The sequence below is a fragment of the Aythya ferina genome (assembly GCF_964211825.1).
Source record: "Aythya ferina genome assembly, chromosome: 3".
NCBI classification, from domain to species: domain Eukaryota; kingdom Metazoa; phylum Chordata; class Aves; order Anseriformes; family Anatidae; genus Aythya; species Aythya ferina.
Window position 1 is genome coordinate 82,963,494 of NC_140298.1, and position 25,103 is coordinate 82,988,596.

General features: G+C 43.5%; 2 protein-coding genes across 3 annotated transcripts in view; both read right to left on the bottom strand.

Annotated features, from left to right (window-relative positions):
• Positions 1-389: 389 nt before the first annotated feature.
• On the bottom strand, positions 390-7,275 carry SGK1 (serum/glucocorticoid regulated kinase 1). Of its 2 annotated transcripts, none has more exons than XM_084513353.1 (12): positions 7,028-7,275; positions 5,546-5,621; positions 5,033-5,108; positions 4,475-4,579; positions 3,947-4,030; positions 3,708-3,839; positions 3,315-3,427; positions 3,041-3,164; positions 2,646-2,741; positions 2,373-2,528; positions 2,173-2,262; positions 390-1,619 (listed from the first exon to the last, which is right to left on the bottom strand). In XM_084513353.1, the coding sequence occupies exons 1-12, from the start codon at positions 7,059-7,061 to the stop codon at positions 1,452-1,454; spliced, it is 1,254 nt and encodes a 417-aa protein (XP_084369479.1). In that variant the 5' UTR covers positions 7,062-7,275; the 3' UTR covers positions 390-1,451. The 2 variants fall into 2 exon arrangements, with proteins under 2 accessions (XP_084369479.1, XP_084369478.1); XM_084513352.1 differs by lacking the exon at positions 7,028-7,275 and adding an exon at positions 5,747-5,904.
• Positions 7,276-7,945: 670 nt separating this feature from the next.
• The window catches only part of LOC311433251 (uncharacterized protein), a gene marked incomplete at its 3' end in the record, with an annotated part of 72,823 nt that continues 55,665 nt past the window's right edge, over positions 7,946-25,103 (bottom strand). Inside the window, exon 5 of the mRNA XM_084512174.1 lies at positions 7,946-8,141. Within this exon, the coding sequence (XP_084368300.1) occupies positions 7,946-8,141 (196 nt within the window). The remainder of the gene's footprint in view (positions 8,142-25,103) is intronic.

Below are 25,103 nucleotides of genomic sequence, written 5' to 3' on the forward strand. Positions count from 1 at the left end.
CAGCATAGTAGTAAAATAGCTCAAGTCTTTGTTATACAACTGTCCTAATGAGTTAATTCTTTAAGTGTAGTTAAGCTTTGTCTACATCAGGGAGCAGTACCATCACTTTGCTAGAGGTAGAGAAAGTCCTTGAGGACCTATGATGCTCCCACACAAGGGAGCCCAAACCAATGTATACCCACCCACATTTAGAAGACCAAGTATTTTGGCAAACAGCATGTATATGTGCAGCTTGACAAAATAATCATCACACACCTAAGCAAAGTTATACAGGTATCCTTGCTAATTGGCAGCTGATTTTTTTTTTTTTTTTTAAAGAAGCTATTTATTTATTTATTTTTTTAGGGATAAACCCTTTGTTTTAAAAGAGAAATGAGACTTCATGGATATATTTTTCAAGATTTTACTGCAAACCAATGGGTTTGGTCACAAAAAAATATGATACATATAACCATGTTAATTATATTACATTACAATGATAGTATACATTACAAGTAAGTCTGTAAGTTTAAATATACATCTAGAGTTACAACTGAATGTACAGATCTTTTTTACAATACATACAATTAGGAATGAAAAACCCCCAAAACCATAAATAATGCCCATTTTACAGATGACATCTTTTAAACAAAAAGAAAGGAAAAAAAAAGGAAAAAGAAAAAAAGAAACCAACAGCTTTGACTGACTGCAGCTGGGGCATTTTGGTCCATAAAAACCCTTTCTAAAAATAGAAATCTTTTCATAGCAGCAATGCTTTCTTCAAGCATTTGGATACAAGTAATTGTGAGCCCATTTCAATAATTTTAGTTGACTGTATAGATTTACAAAAAAAATTTCAAAATTACACTTAATTTATCTTCCAAATATGGAAGAAACAAACAATGCCCCACATTGTGGTATCCTGCAAGTGTCACATTGATGCTTTACACTAAGTCCATCTGTAGTACGCAGACCACACGCATACCATTTGTTCACATAGTAAACCCACATAAATGAACTAAGAAACACACTCTGCAACAGGGAAAGCTTTGGAGCTAACAAGATCTCATCAGAAAAAGGCACATTTCATAAAATCCTCATCACGTGCGGATAGATCTTCAGGCAAGGCTTTTCAGAGCATGATTTCAAAACTGCTTGTTCTTATTCCTACAGTCTGCTGTAGCAGCCTATGGCAGCAGTCACTTTTATTTTTCTTTCCCAAGGAGACAGCACCACTTTGGGGGAAGAACGAATGGAAATGAAAAGCCTGTAACGCTCATTCAGAGAGTGATGTGCTCTTCAAAAAAGCTTCCAGCGAACAGTGTAGTTGAAATTAAGGCTGCAAAGCTGCCATGGTGGAAATGTGCAAATTCTGTTTCAAGATGACCGGTCAACTGGCAATTCCACCAGCAGGCCAAACAAAACCAAAAATAATAATTATTATTATTAAAAAGGGAAAGAAAGAAAAATGTTCATAAGAAAGAATCCACGGGTGGGGCATACGAGAAGCCCAAAAAAGCCTCAGCAGCTTCTTTGACACTGGCGGTGATGAGGATGCTGTCTGGAGACTGGCCGATGGAGTTGGGGACTGGCTCATCTGTAAACTCAGGATCGAAGTGCCGCAGGTCACTGGGGCCACTCTGTTGAAAAGAGAGAAATGGAAAGGCACAACATTTAGAACAAGTCTTTCTATTTTCTCTAAGTGCACAGTTCAATTCAGAATGGGACAAGCACCCTCAATCTGAGACTACCATCTCTGGACAAGTTATTAAACTGAGCTGGAGAAGTGCTCAGACAGTAGAAGAACTACCACAACCCTATTCTTAGATGCTAATATCTGACAAGCCAGATGTTACTCTGTGCTTGCGAAGCTACTTCCTTTCTGCACCTTACCTTACCCTTTAGTAACATGGGGATAAGGGGGATTATTTTTAAATAGCCATGCAAATGAATCATTTGTCAGAGGCCAAAAAAAAAAAAAAAAAAAAAAAGCCAGCTAAATTTAGACTGTCCATCAGCAAAAAGTCAGCTACAGCTTATTTTTAACCTTGTCTAGACAGCCACAAGGAAAGGAAAAGCTATGTTTCCCAAACACAGCTACCTGATTAGTTCCCTCTGGCTTCTGGGCGCCCCACATAGACATGTAGGAAGCAAAGACACTTTATACATTCTATAATTAGAAGTGATACGTACCACATTTGGGTTAAAAGGGGGAGTAATCTTCTTATTAATGAGATCATCCCAGTTAATTGGGGAGAAGAAGATGTGACTCTTAATCTCCATCTGTTAGGGAGAGAAAAATAGATTAATTCAGACCCCAGCTAATGTAAGTAATATGACCTAGTCATCTTCCTGTGCTGCACACAGGGAAGAACTGGCCACTTGGCACTTACGAAGTCCTCCTTGGCGCCAAGCCTCTTTGTCCTATCCTTCTGCAGAAGGCCTTCCAGGAGATGTCTAGCAGAGTTGGTAATATTTGGCTTCAGCTGCAAGGGTTTGTTCAAGATGTTATCATACATTTCTGCTGTGTTCCTGCTGTAGAAGGGCGGCTGTGGAAACAGCAATGGAGAGACCAAAGTTAATGAGGCTGACAACATGCGAGTCTGTGCTGAGAGCACAGGGAAAGCTCAAGAGCAAGCTCGTTTGATCTGACACCAAGGACTTACCAGGCCATAAAGCATCTCATACAAGACTGCTCCAAGGCACCACCAGTCCACAGTCCTGTCATAGGGCTGCTTGTGCAGAACTTCAGGAGCAAGATACTGTGGAAGAAGAGAGCCTTGTTAGCCAAAGCGATCCTTGCAGTTAAGAAACCCCCTTGCTGTTGAGTGAAAGCAGCTTACTGAATCCCAGCAACATCTAAGCTACTGGAAAGATGCAAGTACTTTATAAACAGGGAGACAGCTTAAAAGCCGTTCTCTCCCTAATCAACAAGCTGTGTCCCCCATGTCCTCACCACAGCCTGATATTACAAGACCCATACTGCCTCCCACTTGTCTAACCCACTGTAAAAATGCACAAGAAGTGTCAATTCTCACTGCAGGCTGAGGACTGGACGTACCTCAGGTGTGCCGCAGAAGGTGGAGGTTGTGCCGTTGTGCTCTATGTTTTCTTTGCAGAGTCCGAAGTCGGTCAAGACAATGTGCCCTTGAGAATCAAGCAGAATATTCTCTGGCTTCAGGTCACTGTAGGAACAGATGAAAGAACAAAAGCACTCGTTAGAGCAAGAAGACTGTTTAGCTATTTTGAGCTAATACTGAGGTAAACTTTTTAATGCTTATTAAACACAGGACCTGTATTCTTTTTAGTCTAACAAGCAGAACAACGCTGCTTACCGATAAACTATGTTCAGGGAGTGCAGGTAGCCCAACGCACTGGCAATTTCAGCAGCATAAAATCGGGCTCTTGGTTCCAGGAAGCAACGCTCCCTCTGGAGATGGTAGAACAACTGCAGGAGACAGAAAGAACAAAGTTCTGTAAACGGCGCCAAAGCCTGTTAACAATGCACTTAATTAGACTCAACATATATAGCTAGGGAGAACAATGGCAGGAAATGGCCTAACGATCCTTTGGTAGTTCAAAACTTGGCAGGCTGGAAACATTAACTCTAGTAACTTTTCCCTCATCGCTTTTCCCCCTGGAACTCTTTTATTTAAAAGGAAGGGGTAAAAGCCTACCCTACCACTGTCACATGACAGGAAACGGTATTTAATTTTCTTGCTGCTTACCTCTCCACCATTGATGTAGTCTAGGACAAAATACAATTTGTCTGCAGTTTGGAAGGAGAAGTGAAGTCCGACTAGGAAGGGGTGTTTCACATTTTTCAGCAGGACATTGCGTTCTGACATAATGTGCTTTTCCTGAAAACATGAGAAACCATCAATGTTTAGCAACAGGATTTGCTGAGCAATAGCAGTAAAAATGTATTTGACTGACATCACAACAGCATCACTAAGAAGCAGCTTACCTCCTTCTTTTTCAGGATTGCTTTTTTCTGCAGGACTTTGACAGCGTAAAACTGCTCTTCTGCCTTATGCCGTGCAAGGAGAACCTGAAACAGAACAAATTCCCAGAACTGAGCAATACTGAAATACAGAACAAATTGCAAGCAATGAGAAACAACACTTTCTGATAAATGCTGAGCACTCCTACACTCCTCCAGTTCACCTTGCAAGCTCTTTGCTGGCAATGCCTAAAGCTATCACCACTCCCACAGATAAATCCAGCTTTTACAGCTAGCGTTCTTTCCAAGAGTAATTCCCCCAAGCTAAAGCACTCCTGCCTCCTCACTCCCTTGCTCTTCTGTGACTTTTAAATGCAGCACCCCGCTCCTGCTTCCCACAGCTCAGCAGTGGGCCAGGCACAGGGCAGCAGCACATGCCCGGGTCTGTTTTAAATGACCACCTTTCCCCAAAGCCGGTATAGGCACAACCCTCAGACATTACATAAAAGAGCTGAAGAATAATCAATTACAGTAAAAAGAAGTTGAGCTTACCTTCCCAAAACTGCCTTTTCCAATCACTTTTAAGAAATGGAAGTCTGACGGTTTGGCATGTGGATTGGATGATGGACCAAGATTGATCTGCTGCGAAGGACTGGGCTAGAAAAATAAACACATAGAAACCACATTTATTAAAACAGCTTGGTGGTGAGAGGCTCAACAGTGCTTCTCTTTTTTTTAAAGTATAGATAAAGTGATCACAAAAGAAAGGATCAGCCCTCTCCTTATCACTAAAAGGAAAGGAATCTAGACATCTGTCATTAAGTTAAACTATTTGGTACTACGCAATAGAAGTGTAACAGCAGTGGTTTACTTAAGAATTCTTTGAGGTCTTAGCTACATTCCACAGTGAAGTTTCAACTAATAAGCTTTATTTTTAAAATCTTCTTCTCTACTTTAGGAAAATGTTTCAGTCTAACTTAATTACTCTTTTTCCCAGCTACATCAGTGCTATAAACTGAAGTTACACTCGTGATGCTAATTTTGCTACGCTTCTATTACCAGCTCAGTTGATGTTCTAAAAATGCTTCACAGAGCATTAAATCTGCTTACCGGAGGAGAAGGATTAGCGTTCATAAGTTCAGGCTCTTGAGGCTGGGAGATTTTCAGAATAGACTGAACTTCAGGGCTGTAAGGAGAAAAGCATGCATAATCAGTCACCGTAAGTGTCAGGCAGATTTTTCCGCCAGAGGGCAAGCAAGTACCGCGCTGGCGAGCGTTCAGTTTTGGCTTAGACTGTTAAAGAAAGCAACTGAAACAACCTATTCGGCTTGAGAAATAAAATCCATCTAGAGAAAGTAAAATCGGCCATAAGAAGAAATGTCTTTGTGCCGTAAGTACAAATCAAAATAGGGACAGGGCTCTAGAAATCCCATCCGACTCATCTCGCCCAAACCCAGCTCATGAAGAACTGGTGCAAGGTGAGTAATAATACCTCAAGAAGAGCAATTAACTCTTCAGTAACAGTCATGCCAGAGGCATTAGAGTAAACAATTTTTTTCCCTCGGTCTCATAAAACGTAATGGTATTTATTACTGAAACCCAGCCGAAGTGTCTGATACTTACTGTTTGCATGCATAGGAGTTGGTGGCTATCTTCTGAATGAAGTCATTCAGCCCCATTCTTCTCTGCTTCATGAAAGCTATAAAATAAAAGGACAGGAGTGTTAAAAAAAAAAATTAAAAAAATCGCGAAGCCATCTGCCTGTCTTGTTAAAAAAAAAAAAAAAAGCACACCACCCAACAGCATCCCCGCTGCCCGCCTCACCGATGAGGATGGCCACCATGCCCCTCATCTTGGCGTAGGTCAAGGTGGGACCCGACGCCTCGGCTGCCTTCACTGTCATTGCGCTGGGATTGGAAGGGGAAAAAAGATGCCGGGACAAGGAGCCGACTGCGACCAGCACCGCACTGCCCCGGAGCGGCCCCCGACAGCGCTTAAGTGGCGGCGGAGCGGGGCGGGACCGGAGAGGGGCGGCGCCGATCGTCCCCCCCTCGGGGGCCGCCTCCGGGGCCGTCGGGGGGGGGGGATGAACGGCGCCGCCCCGCTGCCGGCCCCGGGAGACTGATTCCCCCCCCTCCTTGCTCCCCGCTCCGGAGAACAAGATTTCCTGCCCGGTTTGCATTAAAACAAACAAATGTCCCTTCTGTGCGCTGCCCTGATCCCGGCCGGGCCGTTACCGAAAGGGAAAAGGAAAACAAACAAAAGCACAAAAGCGAACCAAAAAAAAAAAAATTTTTTTTCCTTTTTTTTTTTTAATGCCAAAAAAGGGGAAAACGTAAGGGAAAATAAATAAATAAGTCCCGGTTCCCTGAACTTGGAGGCGGGGGGAGGAAAGGGCTGAGAGGTCTGCTGCTGGAAGCGGTGGGGAGATGACAAGTGCACCAGTGCAAACGTCAAAAAAAAAAAGGAGAAAATAAAAAAAAAAAAAAGGGAGAAAAAAAAAAAGAAAAAAAAAAAGAAAAGGGGGGGGGAGAGGAATTGCTTTCCCTTTTGCTTCCCCTATCCACGACCACTCGGGATCACGGTGCGTGGGGCACCGCTGCCGTGCCCCCCCCGTGCCCAACACCAGCCGGCCGCTGGGCGGCATCCCTTGGCAGCCGGCCGCACCTCGGGGGGTGACAGCAGCAGGGGCACCCAGAGAGGTGGGCACAGCTCTCCAAAAGCGCCTTACACCGAGGGAAGAAGGAGGGAAAGGGGTCGGGGTCCCGCCGGGAGATGGGGGGGGGGGGATCCCTGGCGCCCCAGTGCGGGCGCAGCGGCGCCGGGGAGGGCAGGGGCGAGGGGAGCGGCTGCTGGGGCTCTGCCTGCTCCCACTTGTCGCTTTCCTCGCGCCTGTCGCCAAAACTGCCGCTAGCAGCGGAGGCAGAAATTAAAGAGAAAAAAAAGAGAAAAGAAAGGCGAAAAGAAAAAGAAACCCCAGGCTCTGCCACAGCCCCCGGTGCCCCGCGCAACCTGCCGCGGGTCGCGGCGTCCCTCACGCCCCCTCCTCCCTCCCAGTCGGTGCCCCCTCCCCCCCCCGTGTCCCCCGGTGCCCCCCGTCATCACCTTTGAGCGACGACTTCTCCTCCTTGCCCCTCATCTCCGCCGCGGGGCCGTGCTCTGCGCTCAGCAGCCGGGGACGGGCTGAGGCCGGCCAAGTGCCCGGCCCGGGGGCAGGGGGAGGCGGCGGGGGTAGGGGGTGGGGGGGCGGAGGGGCCGGGCGCCGCTGCCGCTGCCCCGCTTAGGATCGCGGTGCCGAGGGCGCTCCGGGAGCGTTATAAACGCGGGCACGGGCCGCCCCGCACACTCTGCCCCGTTGCAACATCGCCCTCAAAATTACTGTCATCAGCGGCAGCCGCGCACACCCCGCCGCGGGGGGGCCGGCCCTGCCCTGCCCTCCGACACCCGCCCCGGCCCCGCGGCGGCGCCAGGAGGCGCTGCCCGCACCCGCTGCGAGCCGCCGCGCACCGGGACCCCCCCCCTCCCCCGTCCCCGTCCCCTTCCCCGTCCCCTTCTCCCCCTCCTTTCCCCGGCCGGGCCCCGAGCCAAGGCGGACGGAGGAGGCGGCCCCGGGTCCGCTCCCGCCCCCGGGCGCCGAGCCGCGGCTGCCGGCAGCGCTTCCCCGCCGGCCGGATAGCGCCGGGCCGGGCACGGCCCCCAGCGCCTTCCGCCGGTAGCGCCCCGGCGGCGGCCCCCCGGCCGCCGCCCGGCTCGGGACACCGCTGTCCGGCCGTCTGTCCGGCCGTCTGTCCGGCCGTCGGTTCGCCCCCCCCTACACACACGCACTTGTCCGCCTCCGCAGCGGGTACTCGGCGGCTCGGTACGGTGGGAGGTTGTCAGCTCCCAAAGCCGGGTCTCAGGAGCCCGGGATGCGCTTAGCAAGCCCCCCAAAATTGCGTTTTAAAGCTTTTCCCGACGGTGACGGCTCCAGTTGGAACGGAAGACGGAGCTCAAGCAAAGGAAAGGTGGCCAAGAGGCATCCCGTTACTCGAGGGCCGGCTGTTCTGGAAGAGGGTCGGGCATTGTGCAGATGTCGCCAAACTGCAAGGGTTTGCATCGGGAGCTTGTATAGTCGCTGATAAGTAAAGGCGAGAGGAGAGCCAAAATAACTGCAATAATATTTCTCACTCCCATTACGTTTCTCCCCGAGATTACAATTCTGACAAATTGTCCCGAGCTTCTAAAATGTTCAAATAAAAAGGTTATGCTTTTTCAAAGAAAAATGAATGAAGTAAAAGGTGGACATGCAAAACGCAAAAGTAAATGGAGACTCCACAGCGGCAGTAGGAACAGTTGCGGAACAGCTCGCTGCAGGATGTGCGCACACCGAAGTGTGGGTGGGTTGGGTAATGGCTGGGTGAATGAGTGACAAAAGAATACTTGAGGGCAGTGGAGTACAAAGGCAGTGTGCCTGACCCAGAATGTTCCTGAACCGCGAACGAACGCCCGCAAGCCAAGTGTTTTTTGGGGGCGAATCACTGAACAGTTGCCTGTTCCTGCTGTCAGCCTTAGCAGGGGACTGTTAGCTGGTGCTGGTAGCCCCGTATGCTGAGCTACATGGACCCGGGGCTGAGGCATTCGTTCTGATATTACCTGTCTGAGTGGCATGGTGCTGGGTCTGTGCTCACAGAATTTAACCAACTCACAAAGCCTCAGGACCTGCTGCTTGCTGGCAAGAAGAAAAGAAGAGAGAGAGACGATTGGATTTTGTAATGTAATATGAAGCGTGACGCTGCCAAATGGCTCGGCTCCACGTAAAAGTAGCACCAGGTGAGCAGGCTCTCATCAGCCTCCTCACCGTGCCAGCATTCAGACCAGGGTCCTGCTGTGGGGAGGTGAGAAATGCAGAAAGACACAGACTGACAGACCCTTAGGTGATGCAGGCATAAGGGCAGAGTGGGCTGGCTTGCCTGTATGAGGCAGGTATGAGTAACCTTAGGGTCCTATAGGGATGTGTCCAGTGTAAAGCCTATAGGGATGTGATTCAGTTCATCTTCAACAAACAGGCACATCACCAGCGTGGGCCTGTGCTGTTTGAAGCACTTTCAGCAGCTGCTGGCCTATGGAAATTTGTTTCCCTCAAGAAGGCTTGCAGTTTGGGGGGATTCTTCATCTGCAGGGGATGGGTGTTAGTCCCGCCTAGCAGTGCTTGCTGGGTGCACAGAAACTTTCCCCTCTTGCCCTTCAGGAAGGTCAAGGGCTCCCACAGCCCGCATGGTAATCATAATTTGTGAGCTCTCTTCCTCTGATTCTCATTGTACTGGTACTCATTGTCCGCTGCGGGGCAAGATTTACGCATGTCCTTCAGTGCCTCCATCCTTGAGGAATTAGATTCTCAGATAGCTTCTGAACTTCATTTTGGCAATGAATTCAGTGCTAAAGGAAAGAATTCCTGCTTACTTATCTTGCTGAATATAGATGTTAGGATGTGGCAGGTTGAACTGTTCCTAGAATTGCTTGGCTGACTCTGGACGGAAGCTTCCCCAAATTCTGCAAATATTTTCAGCAATATTTGGGTTCGGGTTAATTAAACAAAGATGGAATTCAAGCCTTGGACTGCAACAGTGACACTGCCCCCAAATGCAAAAGGAGATTGCTCTGAAGCGAAATCTCGAAAGCTTTTATTTTCCTCCCCTACATCCCCAACAAACAAGTTCTTGCCTCTGACCTTGTAATTAAGTTTCGTGTGCGACAGCCAAAACTTTCAGTCAAGACCTTCAGGCTGTCCCCACAAACAGTCTCTACAAGTAGCAGCAAACAGATAAGGACTGAATAACAGCTTTAATAACAACCCAAACAGAGATTTTAAATCATGAGATTTTGAGTGCTGTCAACAGGTCTGCTAGATGTTGTTCTGACAGAAGGGTATTGACTGAAACCCCTATTGATCTGGAAACATCTAATTGATTTCAGTCTCTTATTTTGCCAAACACAAATTTGGAACATCTTTTATTTTACTTTTCTGGTGTGTACAGAGCAGGTTTACTGCATCGTCAATAAGAGGCTTTAGTGCCAAGGGATTACGCTCACAGGATCACAGAGTGATGCAGGGCTGTACTGAGAAAAAAAAAAAAAGTAATTCCTGTCCTTGTAGAAAGCAGTGGAAAATTACAGCATCCTTTAGATGCACTGACCTCTAGTTAAAAGAGCTGATAAGTGATGGCTCTAACTTCCATTTTAACTCCAGCACACTGACTTGAGTCAAACGTAGTCGTCCCTGCAACTTTATGAGCAAATGATGCTGCATTTGCATGTCTTGCTCTGAGTGTGCCCCCCATCAAAAAAAAAAAAATAATATAAATCCTTGCATTATTGAACAGCCTCTCTAGTTTAGGGTCCTCATAAAAACAGGTTAGATGACAGATACTTGAATTCATTATTGTTGTTATGAACTTAAAATAATGCACTGTGACTGAGTAGAGTTTGGTCTTATCAGAATCGAATAATGCTAGTATGGTAAATGAGGTGAAAACATCAGATGCCAAGATGATAAAAAGGGCTCGTGAGAAAGATGATTCTTCATCATGCTGTAAAGTCTCTCTGCTGCTCTCCTTCGGCCACAAGGCAGCCTAATGTGAGCAGTGGGTATGTGCTCCAGAAGGAAGAGTGTAACAAGCACTGTCTGCTGACTCTAGCACTCGGACTTCCCTTGAAAACTTTAGCTGTTGAAGGATAATAGCAGAGATGGATTTAGGCATTTTCTGTTGAGAGTACAACTTGAACAACTTTCCTTATAGCTCTTGCTTAAATATATGTGCTAATACAAATGATAACTGATCTAACCTAGCAATCAGATCACCTGTCTTTCCCCTATCGCTTCATCTAGTGTTCCACAAGGTGTTTCCTACCATGATATCGCAGTGCCTTTTATGTATTTACAAAGCCCCCATCATCATTGTAGTTCGTTATCTTAAAAGGAAGATCTCTTTAAGCCTGTAAGCCCTCCAGCAACCTTGAGTTAAGGTACTAAATGCCATAAATAGTGAGCAATTTAGTCAAATTGAGGATTTTTTACTAGAGAGGGGTTCAGTTGGCTGCTAACTCAAAACAGCAAATTCCCTGAGGTGAATTGGATATGCAAACAGAGCTGTGCTAAAGGCAGGCTCATCACCCCGTCTCTTGCCATCACATCAACTGCTTTAATATTCCTCACTATTTCTATGAGGTTTTCTTTCAGGAGGCTCTCTGGGCAGAAGGATGCTTACCATGCATGTTAAACCAGGCTTTATTTGTGGGGATTTATCTTCAGCAATGGGAACACATTTATCCAGTTTGAGGATGTATTTACTACCTAGTTATCTGGTTGTTTTCAGTGTGGTTATTACCTATTTCTCAGGGTAGCATAATTAGTCTAACCTAGAGGGTGAGGAGAGAAGTGTTAATTTTGCCCTAGGCAAGTGGTCCAAAGCAGGGTCCAAATATGCATTTTTGTATTCATACTCTATACATTTACCCTTCTTAAGTTTGGGCATTTGTGGTAGGCAGGGTACCCACCTTAGTCAGAAGAAAGAAATAAGCACCCCGGAGGCCACTCAGTGAATCTATGGCCTAAATCAGGCAGTGCCTAATATGTAGTTGAAGGAATTGGGGCCTGAAACCCACAGATAGGTAGAGGCTCTTTTGAATCTCAGGTGATTATTTTTGTTATTTCTGAAGCTTCACAGATAAGAGATGTAGAATTATTTTAGAGGATCATGTCTTCAACATACCTGGAGAGAGCTGACACTCTAGCCATTTTTTCCCTGATTTATATATGTTTATATAAAAAGATAAAATCTTAGGGCAAGTTTAAATACTGTACATGGTATGCAGAGATTCCTGGCATGCCTCAGTTCAGTCTAGCTATGGACGTGGAAGAAGACTTGTAACATTAGTATAATGCTCCATTGTGCTCCTCAAGGATCAGTTATACGTCTTGGTTTCACATTGGTATCCCTGCGTGGTTCTGTGTTGTGCTGGACAGACAAGACATACCAGCTTTCTTGAAATTATCTGATGTACCTTGCCTTGTGCTGTGCCTGATAGCATCTCAGTGAGATCTAGAAGAATTACTTCTATTTTATACAAGTGGGAATTAAACCACAGGGTAGACAATGTGTATCATCCACGGGAAGTCTGCGGCAGAACTGAAAATTAAATGCAGAGTAAACTTTCCCCCACTCTATTAAGGGGATTAAGATTAGGACAGATGATCTCCAGAGGTCCCTTCCATCCTAAACCATTCTGTGATTCTGTGATTGCTCTGCAGCATTATGTACTCCATATCTCCCAACTATATATTCCTTATCTGCCAACATCATGTGAGTTGTTACATGCATTGTAAGTAGACAATTTAGGATCGCAAGATCACTTTCAACCAGAGCAGGCACTGCAGGCACCTGCTGTACCTTGGTGGATCCCACCTAGATATCCAGCATTACTGTAGCCCTGGTCCCCTTCCCAACAGCAACAACCGCCCACAAAGAAATATGTGGGACTTAGAAACACTGACAACTAAAAACTATTCTTATGATTCAGGAAAGGACCTGAATCCAGATCTGTGGGGAAGAGAAGGATCCATATCTGTATCTGCATTTAACTGGCAACTGGGAACATCACCTGTCTCAGAAATGCCAGGAAAGTGCTTTTCCCACAGCACAGGATCACCACAGAGAATATTACTGTAAGACAAAAAAGTCCCACAGCTGTTTCACAGGCACATACAGAAAGAACCAGCCACAAACATCTGCAGCGTGAATTTCTTTTTTTCACTTCCAGATACTATTTTCAAACCTGCGCAGTCATTCACTACACTGTGAATCTCTTTGTAGTACTCCAATTAACCCAAATCTTTTTAACACCTTAAGCCCTAAAGTAATTTGGGAAGCTTTGATATGGGCTTTGTTTACTTTGATAGAAGCTGTCTTTTTTTTTTTTTTTTTTTTTTTGATAAGTGCTTAATTTCAGACAACCAAGCTCAAATGTTTTGGCCATAAGTTTACTAGACTTCAGGGCCAAAATGAGCTACTAGGACACATGTCCTGGCTCTCTGCATAACATGGGCTTGCATTTGTTCCTACATATCTCAGGTCCAGCAACTTTACCTCTAAAGTTTCTTGTCTCTTTCTCTTAACGCAAGCTTGACTATCTCAACATTTTCATCCAGTTCAAGGATAATCATCAGGAGGTTTTGACAAGCACAGACACCCACCCATGCCTAATCATGCAGCTGACCACAGGCTGTGCGTACATGACCTTTCCAGCCTTCAGCAAGGGCTTCCTCGCCCCAGCACATCTGCAGCTGCTCGTCAGCACCCGCAGGGTGGGTGTTACCAGCCCGTGGGTCGGCTGGCAGGTCTCCACAGGGAGCTCCCACTGCCTGCATCAGTCAGCCAGGTGATGAGCACCTGGGCATGGTCTCTGCAGCTGGCACAGCTGGAGCCGGAGGCAGGCCCAGGTCCCAGCCTGCTTGGCCAGCGTGCGAGGCAAACAGTGAGTGCAACACCGCTGATCTTACACGCATCAGCTGCCTTGTCATTTTTACCTCATAAAAAAGGGATGCAGATGTGGAAGTGTACCACTCCAAACAGTTGCTGCTACTTCTGTAACATTTCCCATCAGAACCTTACAGCACTTTGATTTGTTCAGGAAATATCTGCATACAGGAACAGGGAACAGGAGGTCTAGCATATGGGATTACTGCTGAATGCAGTGTGACACTGACCTCCATACCTGCAGTGAGATGAACACAACACCTCTCTGCTCTGCTGAGCTGAATAGCATGTGTCAATCTTTCATACAAGGCAGCTTTAATAATGCTGCAGAATATTGGAAAGGGAAAGGAAGGGAAGGGAAGGAAAAAGGAGAAAGGGAATTAACAGTCTCTCTCTCTCTCTTTTTCTTTTCTTTTTTTTTTTTTTTTTTTTTTTTTTTTTAACCAGGGGACTAGGAAAAACAACTCCTGGAACTTGGGCGTGGTCAGCCTGTTGCAATATGGGAAATATTACCAAGCACTTCCTATTTTATAGACATCAGAGTTCTTTAGAAATAACAGCTAATGTTTCAGATGAAGAAATTGAAAAATAAAAGTGCTAAGCAAATCACTGTACAGCAAGACAGAGGATCAAAAACAAAGCTTTTGGCCTTTGGTATTGTACCACTTATGTCAACAAGTGAATCACTGAGCGTGAATGCACACTTCAAATATGGAAAGTCTATGCACAATGTAGCTACCAATGGCAGCTTTAGTTGCCTTAGTTGCTTCCAAAGTAGAGCATGGAGGACTTTTTCACAATTACATTAAATTGTATTACTAGTACAATATTAGCAGTTTTCACTTAGCCATGATATTCACTTATGCTTGTTTTTATCCAGCGATCTTTAAGCCCTCACACAGGCAAATATTAACAGTGACATTTCAAAGCATGAAGACATGGGGAAGTTGGGTCACTTGGGTCATTGTCATATGATGAGCCCAAAATAGAATAAGCATCTTGCAGGGCTTGTGACTTCTATCCCATGCTCCCCACTTCAGACATACAGCCCACCTCCTGCAAGGCACAGAACTAGACTGGCAGTAGTTCTGCTCATTTAGTGACTGACCCAGACTGACTGACTCAAAACAGGCATTGAAATCTCAGCTGTCGGTCTCTGAATCAATAAAATACTGTCCTCTTTCAGTCTCCATCAGATTTGCAAGTAATGCTCCAGTTTTGACCCATTTCCTAATTTTGAAATTCTTAGTGCTTTTCACAGAATTGCAATAAAGGCAGACAAGAAAAGAACAGAGATAGGAAATGCATTTCTCAGAATGGAAAAAATGTCAGTGTTTCAGATACGGAAGTATAAAATACACAGAGCTGCATCTGCCAGATTCAGCTGAGTAGTAACTCTCTGTATCTGCATAATCCTTTTTTGATTCCACTTTATCTGCTTCAAAATGGATAGTACGTGGCAGTAAAATATGCTCAGCTTTGTCTGGAGATATCACTCTGAAGTGTTTTTTACAGAATACAGTCTTCTCATCTTTAGTATTATGTATACATATGTAGTTATTACTGTGATCATGTTTTTCATTTAATATGTATTTATTCTCTCTTATTTAACTATTCTAATTTGAACAGCATACATAGAACTTATAGCTCTTTCATCTAGTTTCAGGTCACACTGATGAAAGATCTGTAATCACTCAAGCCCCAGAGCAACAGCCCTGGTTGTTCCAAGTGTTTGTCTTTAGGTGCTGCAACCACAACTAGCAAACTTCCAAGTTGCTTAGGCAGTGTGACCTGAGTCATAGAATAATAGAAAGGACTTCTATTCATGCTTTTCTGTTCACTGGAACATACTTAAATGTACAGTAATGACTAATGGAGTAGTGAACACAGTTGTTAAAGACAGCTTAATAGGAAAATGTGATTTGTTCAGGGGTGGGGGTTGTTAGGATTTTAGAAACTGTGAGAACCAACATTGATTCATTAATATAATGAGGTTTTGTTTCTTAATCCACATTTTTATTCTCAGATGTGGTGTTTTTAAATATAAAAGAATTTTATGGGACTGAGACATCAGATTCCATTTTGTTGTATAAACCTATTTCTGGCAGCTGGGATAGGAAAAAAGAACTTCTCTGAGTTTTTCTGAGTTTCTTGTGTATTCCCCTTTAGCAGTGTCTCTCCAATTCTGTTTGCTCATGGGTTGTTTAGGTTTTTGGAAAACTATCCACGGACCACCTTGTATGATACAACTATAACATTTTAATACTTAAACAGCTATAATTAAGCTATGCTTTGAGTGTTCACTCACTTGCCTTTTTCAAGAATGTTTTGAGAATATTATTACTTTGATTTCCTTGTTATCTTTGCTTGACTGATTACTTAAAAGAAGATTTGTGACCACTTTTCAGGTCTCCACCTGATGTTTAATGGACTGCTGGCACGGCAGAGGCCACAGGCTGAGAAATACCTGACAGTGACCATTACTGAAGATGAGATACTAGGTCAAACGGGACTTTGATTGGACCAAAATGGCAATTCAGATGTTCTCAAGGCAATTTGAGAACGCTAAGCTGATTAAAAACTATTTTATGTTTTCCATTTTATCAATATGTTACAGCTATTGACTTGTAAAATTCCTTTCATCACTCACGATCATTTTCCCAGAAGATCTTTAAATGGCTTCCAAAATCAAATTTTACTTTGAATTGGCTCTGCAGGAAGAAAAACAGGCTTCCAGGCCGTATGCCATCATTTACCAGCATGGCTCAGCATCCCGACAGTTATGTGGGACCTACTTGTAAGAAATGTGGAATAACTGAGACGAACAACTGAGATGCTGAATTCATTTCACAAACCAAAATATTTGGACTGCTAGAAAAAGAAGAAAAAAAAAAAAAGAAAAAAAAAGAAAAAAAAAAGAAAAAAAAAAAGAAAAAAAAATGAACTGGTGTGGGAGTAAGTGGGGAACTCCATATAGAAACAGGAAGTATCGTGTGGCTGATAGGAAATGGGCGCAAAGGATCTGTTTTGGTAGTATTTTCGCTTGTTTTGGGGGTATTTCCATAGTGAACTGGAAATTGGCCTTGCGTGTAGGTATTACTTCACTGCCGAGTGAAAGGAAGGCACTAATTTGGAGCGCAGCACAGCAGCTGTCAGCATTACTGCACAGCAACACCACACAACAGCTGAAGGCTGCTCGTGCAAAACACAACATCCCACTGAGGCTGTGGAAGATTGTAGAGCTGCTCTGACCTGCCATAAAGCATAATCAGCCCTCTGACTTCTATAAAACCAGAAAGCTGTCTTCCAGGCTGCCTTTTCTGACTGGAATCACTTCTGCCTCCAGAAATGCTGGGATGTAGCCCCATCGACACTACAAAAACTACAAGGCAGCAAGGTGCAAACACGACAAAAGCACTTTGTGATCCTGTCTGGCAAAACACTTTACCACACACGGATCTGACAGGAGGGAAGCGTAGCCCTCCTGTTTCCGTAATTATTAGCTGGTGGCCGGTCTGGAGCACACTCCCAAGCCCTGTGGCGTCAGGGCTGTTTGCTCCTTTGGTTTTGTCACAAGACTTGTTTATTTATTTATTTATTTTCACAGAAGTCAAGTCCAAAAATACGACAGATTTCCTTGTGTAAGTGAAGTTCCACTGAGGCAGTAGGTCTTGAACAAGTTGTTTGTCAGACCTCCACAGAGCTCTGGGGAGGGTAGTGTGCTGCCCTTGATACGATGAAGTCATTTTTAGAGGAAGTCCTTGTACGGATGATTTACTCATTACTTTGGAAGATTTTAAGTAGCATTTCCACCAGGACCAATTCATATTCCAGATTTGATTCTCCGTTTTTTTTTTTTCAGTCATCTATCAGTTTTTCAGTTATCTATCTGGGAGGTGGAGGTAAGCTTGGATTTGCTGGTGTGATTGGGCACCACGGCAAGCTCAGACAAAATCCCTGACAGAAGGCTATTTTAGACCTCCCCCTCCATGACAGAAGTGTTCTGCTCTTACAGAGTTATAAAGGGACTGAAATAAATGAAAGATATATTTCAAGGGCTGTCATTGTAAAGCTTCTGAGAAGCATATTTAGTGAGATGTACATGTAGAACAAGGCAATTATTTTGAAGACTCTTTTTGCCATTGGCTTTCCTCTCTTTGAAGAAATAAACTTGCAGCTTAAATGATTTCAAATACAGCCCATCACTGTTTGCTAAATAGATCATGTTAATTTACATTTGTCTTGGACCACAATGTAGCAGTAGTGACAGGGCATAACTTACTTCACTGTTCCCTTCCCCCTCTTTTTAGTCTTGTTTTGTCTTCTTTCTGGCCTTTTCAGAATCACGAAATCGTGGAGGCTGGAAGGGCCCTCTGGAGGCCGTCTTGACCCCAACCCCTGCTCAGGCAGGAACACCCAGAGCAGGTTGCCCAGGACCATGCCCAGGCAGCTTCTGAAGATCTCCAAGGAGGAGATTCCAAAGCCTCTTTGGGCAACCTGTGCCAGAGCTCTGTCACCTGCACAGTACAGAAGTGCTTCCTGATATTCAGACAGAACCTCCTGTGTTTCAGTTTTTGTCCATGGCTTCTTGTCCTGGCACTGGGCACCACTAAAAAGAGCCTGGCTCCATCTTTACTGCACTTCCCTTCAGGTATATATGTACGTTGATGAGATCCTCCCTGAGCCTTCTCTTCTCCCGGCTGAACAGTCCCAGGTCTCAGTCTCTCTTCATAGGAGAGATGCTCCAGTACCTTCATCATCTTCATAGCACTGTGTTGGACTCCTTCTGGAATGTCCATGACTCTTGTTCTGTGGAGCCCAGAAGTGGGCACAGAACGCCAAGTGTGGCCTCACCAGTGCTGAATAGAAGGGAAGGATCAACTCCCTTGACCTGCTGGCAACACTGCCTGATACAGCCTAGGGTACCAGTGCCCTTCTTTGCTACAAGGACACATTGCTGGCTCATGTTCAACTTGTTCTTTTTCTGACAAGCTGCTTTCCAGATGGGTGGCGCCCAGCTCGTCCTTGGAGTGATCTTTTTTTCCTTAATCTTTTCCTACATTTCACTTTGTTTCCACCTTCAGACCTTTCTTTCTTTCTCACTGTTCCTATTTGAAGACAGCACTCTGAAAGCAACATCACCAGCTACAGTCACCTTCAAAAGATCATCAGCTCAAAGTCATCTTCAAAATTGCTTAAAGTGAAAGAGATCACTTTTACATGTTTTTATTGCATAGGGTGGAGTGAAATATAATATAAAAAATATGCTTCCAGTTCAAGAAGGATGTCAAGAAACTGGAGAGAGCCAAGTAGGGGGCTACCAGAATGGTCAAGGGGTCTATTGTACAGAACCATTGCAAATAGGCTGAAAAGCTGGGTTTGTAAGAGCTGAGTTTGTTTATTCTGATAAAAAAGAGATCAAAGGCAGTTGAACAGCAGCCTACCCCTATCCATACTTGAAGAGTATGGCTACTTTGACACCAAAATCTCAGTGGTAACAGGAGGTGCAAAAGGGGGCAATGGCAGCAATATGAGTGTTCAATCCAGACATTAGGAAACAAAATGTCCATCATGAGGGTAGTGCAGCCATGGAATATGCTTTGCCTAGAGAGAGAAAAATCCATGTCCCCAGAAATTTCTAAACCTCAGCTAGGCGAAGCCACACTGACCAGCTCCAGTGCTGGTCACAGGCTGGCCTTGGGATGGGATGGGACAGGATGTGTTCGTCACTCTAAAAATCACTATAACACTCAAAAATGATGTACTTGTCCTCTTAAAACATTTAGTGTAGGGTCTGGCATGCTCTCCATCAGTTAGAAAGTCTCTTCTGAACTACAGGTGGGTCTTTTGCCTGGAAGAGGAGAAATTTTATTTTCTTTTGAAGGGAGAGGTAATATAAACTAACCTAAACAGTTTCAGTAGTTCTGGGATAAGTGGAATACTTATGAATACTTTTCTTTCTTTAAATTGAATGTATTTTATGAAGGCAGTATCCCCTTGGTTTTCATTTCCCTTCAAAACTCTATGTTCTTGTGTTTGCTGAAAGATGTTCTGGCACAGAATAATGCTGAGAGTTCAGCAAATATGCTCCCAGCAGAGCAGAATCTGTAGTTTCTGTGGTTAAAACTGTTGCAATTCTGATACATCTGTCACGTAGCAACAAATGTAAGAGAAAAAAGTTTGTGTGAACAGAGAAGTATCTGTCCCTCAGTCAGGCTGCTCCTGAGCTGCAGAGTGATTCTGAACATAGTATTACAGATGACTTTATACCTCATCTTAAAGGATATGTATAGATCTCGGGACGTGGTAGGTCACCCTGTATTAGAACTTGCATGATCTCAGATCTACAAACCAGTGTCTTCATTTTTAGGTAGGCAAGTAGAGTCCTCAGTTTTAGTGGGATGATTTGCATCCATGTGATTATGCATACGTGCATTTATATAAGTTCTTTATTTGTTGATTCAATATTTATGACTTTTCTGCAAGTTATTCTAATGAAATCTTTGTTCAAATAATGGTTTTGTTCATTTTGTTTTGTTTTGTTTTCTGGGATTGTCCGCAGGCACCTAATGCCTTTTGTGGGGAGCTGTTTCTTTCACAGTTTCCAATTACTTCTCAGGAATAAATTCACTTATCTTAACTTGCATGCCTTAAATACTTTGTTTAGACCATATGCTATAAGCCACAATCTTGTATTTGCTGCAATTACTTTTAACATACTTGCATACCTCATTTTTTGTGCAACTATATTAAAAGCAGCAACAATTTTCCATCTGTTTTAATTTGCAGCAAATGAGTTTATGCTGCTTTGTTTTAGGAAGACAAGAGCTTGTCTTCTTCAGTAATTATCTCCAGACAATGATGGTTGAATTATGTGATAGGCTAAATGAAAATGATAGCATATCTCAGGTAAACTAAGCAATTTTGTTCCAACATATTCAAGTCTGGTTATAATAAAAGGCTTTGAATTAATTTCCCTAACCACTGATCTGCTGTTCACAAATTGCCTTCTCAGGTGTACAGTGACAATGCAGTTATAAATATGTCCTTTAGACTAAGGAGGATATCAAGAAAAAATATGATTGTTGACATCACTTAAAATGAAACCTTTTCATACTGGCTACTAGGATCACTTCTTACTCTTCCGGTTTCTGCGTAGTGGGAAGGTTTTTGAACTTTTCATACAGTTATAGACATAAGCCACTGATAACATTTTTGGTAAAAAACAGTTCATGACATAGTGTCTTCACATGAACAAAAGCCTTCCATCTCCTGCAAGTGGCCTTCTGTGTAGGAACTGGAAAAGCAGCAGGTTTCTCTGAAGAAGGCTTCCCCTCTTGCCTCAAGCAATAACCCTCTCTGCCTAGGGCCTTGAAAGGTAACCATGGGATAACGAACAGCAAACAATATTTAGCCCTTCTCTCCTAAAATACATTTATCTCAGAGTATTTGCATATGTAGGAAAAGAGTTAGATGTCTCCTCAGTCAGAGTTTTCTGTTGCAACATCCATTTCTGCTGCATGATGGTATGGGTTAATTAATACCGAAGTGATGGTATGTGGTGTATGACTTTGTTAGTTTTCCCCCTTTCTGGACAAACCTTACCCTTTGAGAAGTGCAGTCTCACAGATTTCTCTTGCAAAATATATTGCAGAGAAATACAATACATGTAGTCCTCACATTCACATTACAAAAGACAAAATTCTGTCTTTTTTTGTCTGTTTTCATTGTAAGGAAGCAACTGGGGCACAATCATAATTTCAAGGTCACCTTTAGAAACAATAGCAAAAAAATCAGAAAAAAAATAGAGCAACTGAGTATTTACATTTTTATGTGGGGGCATCAGTCAATATGGCGTTTTTATGATTTATTATTATTCCTATTAAGTTTCCTTCAGTGCATATAAAATACATAACAATAGTTCTCTTTGGGCAGGAGCCAAGCAATCCAAATGAACATCCAAGAGACTCCTGATACGCAGCTTCTTTTCTATGCCACATTTTCCTAGAGCTATTATTGTCTATGAATCTTGCAATAACCCACGTTTCTGTGTGATTTATTGCTTAGCTGCATAACTGCACAAAAGGTTTGTGGATGATGCCCCTCATATTGCTATTCAGAAACATAACACTCCTGCAAGGCCTGGAGATTTTTTCATTGGCAAGACTCCAGATAAACGGTGTGTTCTTTCCACGAGGTCTTGCCAGCCAACATGTGGATCCCTGCAGGAAAAATGGGACCTCAAAATGAAGAGAGCTGCAGTTTAGACACTGGCTGGAAAACACAATGTGATGGAGAAAAATTAAGGGCAAGAGTAAAGGGCAGATCTGGATATCCTGCTGGCACCTGGGAGAGTGGTGGAGGTCCTGCCTCCTTGTCACTCTGCTGTTTTCTTTGGTGGCCTCTTTTTTATCCTCTTTCCCTCCCTTGCCTTTGTTCTTCACCACTGTGCAAATGTAGCAGTTTCTCTAGAAATCTTATGTACTGCCACACTCTGGAAGAAATCCCTTTAGGGCCTTGGTTTGAGTCATTTGGGCCTGTTTTCTTTCACCATATTCTGTGGTAAATCAGACCCCAGATTTATAACTCAACAGATTAAGAAGTCAAAAAAAAAAAAAAAAAAAAAAAAAAAAAAGGATAAAAATACATATGTACTTAACTCTGTGTTATATATATGCACAAGTTTTCCAAGAAAATGGGACTCCAAGGACAAGAACAAGGGTTGGAGCAGGAAAGAAAGGAGTAGAGGGGTGTTGAAGAATCTCCAGCACTGAAGGTTCAGAAGCTAAACCCAGCTTGTCTAGCCTTCCTTCATAGTCAGAGGAGAAAAAAAGACACAAATAGAGAATGATTCTTCTCCTCCTCAGACAGGAGATCTCTTTTAGGTCTGAAAAACTGCGTCTGTTCCTCTCCATGCATTGCCACAAAAACTGGAGTGCCAGCCTGTGACACCACCATCCACTTTGCAGAGGTCTGAAGTAAGGTGATAAAATGGACTAGGTTTTTATTTGGAAAAAAATCCTGAGAGCTATGAGTCCTAGGAAAACAACTTTTTCACCAAAAATTTAAAATGGGCAGTCACCACACATCTTCCAGATTGCAGTGTTCAAACTGACACAGAGGCCTGCTTGTTGCCTGCCAATGGTGGCTGCTGATCAGCCTGAGACTACTCCATGTAAAACTGCAGTCACTTCACACACCTTCAGCTCGGAGTGCTACATTTCTTTTTCATTGCCATTTCTGTATGACACAGAGAAAGACTTTTATATTAACTGCAATTAAACTCTATTAGACCTTTGATCTGCTACCATGTTGTAGTGTCTAAATGAATACATTAAAAGAAAAATAAAATGTGAAATAATTATCCTCTGTAAGTTGCAAAGCTGAATTTCAAGCTGTGCTTTTAGATCAGTTTCATCACATTTTTAATTGTGCTAGCTTTTGTTTCAGGGGAGAAAAAAAAAAGCTTTATTGGAAAAGATGAGGGCAAAATAGAACAAAAGCTGATGTTTCATTAAACTGAGAAATGCCACGGGCTTGAAATTGTAATCTTTAAAACTTCTGTATTAAGAAACCAGATTTCCAAATTGTTGGGCTTGATGAAATAAAAGCTTAGTTTTCTCAAAGAGACATGCATTGGCAAGAAAAATACCAATGCTATTTTGGAGATCGATTTAAAAAATATTGTGCTGAAAGAACAAAATTAACCTAGTATGATGGTCAGCTGATGTTGGAAAGTGAGAATAAAATGACCACCCTGATAATCAGTCTGAAAAACAAAGGATTAGTTTCCACTTAGTTTGCTGAATGAGACTGAGGGATTGTTGGAAGAGAAGCATGGGTTTTATTGCTGCACACCCAAAGGGCAGTTCTAGCCCTTTGTGCCGAGGGAGGAAGAGTGGAGCTGGGGACAGGCGCTGGGTTGGTGGGCGCTCCTCTTCCTCACACTCAGGTGAGGTCTGGGAGCTTTATAGGAGGAGAATGGGGAAAAATGCTGTGCTTCTCCATTGTGAACACAGGTATGTTTAGGATTTAGGATTCTGCTTCCAGTCCTCACAGGCAGCAAAGAACACTGTATGCTAGGGTAGGAGCTCCCAGGTGGGGCTAGCAGCCCAGTTCTCTAAAGTACAAACTCCACAAGTGGAAAGAGAAGCTTGCAGGCACTTCCAAACAAGAATATCGACCTGGGTCTTCAGAGGACTGTTTCTGTGCCCAAAACCTACTACACTATACTGTATAAGAGTGTTGTGCTAGTCAGGTAAGTAATAGATCTTGGTGGAGGGTGGTTTTTGTTTTGTTTTGTTTTGTTTTTTACTTCTCAAGAAGAGAGGAGAAACAATGACTTTTACTGTCCCTTCAGTATTTTGTGCACACAGTGATTGATTGATTGATTGATTGATTTTTTTCAGTCTTCTCTTTGTCTGTACAGACTGCTTTCAATTTTGCTGCATATTATGGCTTGCAGTGCAATCTGCTGAAGTGTAAGATGGAGCTGCAAGACAAGGTGCAGCACTAGGGAAAATTTCCAGAAAATGCCCTAATTATTACATCTCTGTCTCTCTGGCTGCTATTCCCTAGGGGAACCATATGTTTTCATTGCAGAAGGAGACAGTCCATCCATTCCCATGGCAAAAACAGATCTCCCCATGCATACTCTCTGTAGATAAACTGGCAAAAAAATAAACCTCAACCTTTTATGCCTCCATTCACACTTTGTTCAAGGGAATATTAACTTTAAAGTGTAGCAGAGAGCTATATAAAATTACCAATGTTATTGACTGCAATAAGCCTGAAAACCCAATAGAGTGATTTGCCTCTTTGCCAATAGAGTTGGTTTGCCTCTTTGGTAATCACTGATATCTGCCACAGTGAATGCTAAGGTAGGTGCAAAATGATATCAAATTTAAGCAGTAGCATTCTGGAGAGCTTTGGCATAAGTAGCAGAAAATAGGGCCCAGTAGGTGTAAACACATGCAAATGAATCACAGGATCTCAGTCTCAAAAAAATCTCACTCCCTCCCTCCCTTTTCTTTCCCTCCTTTCCTTTCTCCCTCCTTTCCTCCCTCTCTCCCTCCCTCCCTCCCTCCCTTTCCTTTCCCTCCCTCCTCTCCTTCCTTCCTTCCTTCCTTCCTTCCTTCCTTCCTTCCTTCCTTCCTTCCTTCCTTCCTTCCTTCCTTCCTTCCTTCCTTCCTTCCTTCCTTCCTTCCTTCCTTCCTTCCTTCCTTCCTTCCTTCCTTCTCTCTTAGTAGTGAGTTTGTAGCCCTCATGGTGAAATATGACCCAAACAAACTCAAACCAAACTAAGGGTTCACCATTTTGAAGTCTGAGAATGGGAAAGAAGGGATGAAGAGACGAGAGAGAGAAGGTTACCACATGACTCTTGAATGTTTCAGATGTAATACTATGTCTAACTTTGAATGCTGATTTGAATGAATGCTACAGAGATAACAATGAGAAATAGTATTTGGGAAGCAGACTAGTTTTTGTTTTTTTTTTTTGTTTTTTTTTTAAAAAAAAAGTTTTGTAGCCTGAAGACAAAATGACTGGGAAAGCTCCCAAGTTCCTTTGCTTAAACTGGTTGAGTAAACACTGTAGATCTCATTTTCAGTGATGAAAATCATTAATATAGACCTAGTCAGTATGAAGGTCAAAAATCACACCACTTGTGG

What these genes read in the sequence shown, in the direction of transcription:
- SGK1 (XM_084513352.1), bottom strand. Translation starts at nt 5,825, where the DNA reads ATGACAGTGAAGGCAGCCGAGGCGTCGGGTCCCACCTTGACCTACGCC. An exon ending in CAATCCTGAAAAAGAAGGAG is followed by an intron (nt 3,840 to 3,946) that starts GTAAGCTGCTTC and finishes TCATGTTTTCAG; the next exon opens with GAAAAGCACATTATGTCAGA. An exon ending in ATGAGATGCTTTATGGCCTG is followed by an intron (nt 2,529 to 2,645) that starts GTAAGTCCTTGG and finishes CTGTTTCCACAG; the next exon opens with CCGCCCTTCTACAGCAGGAA.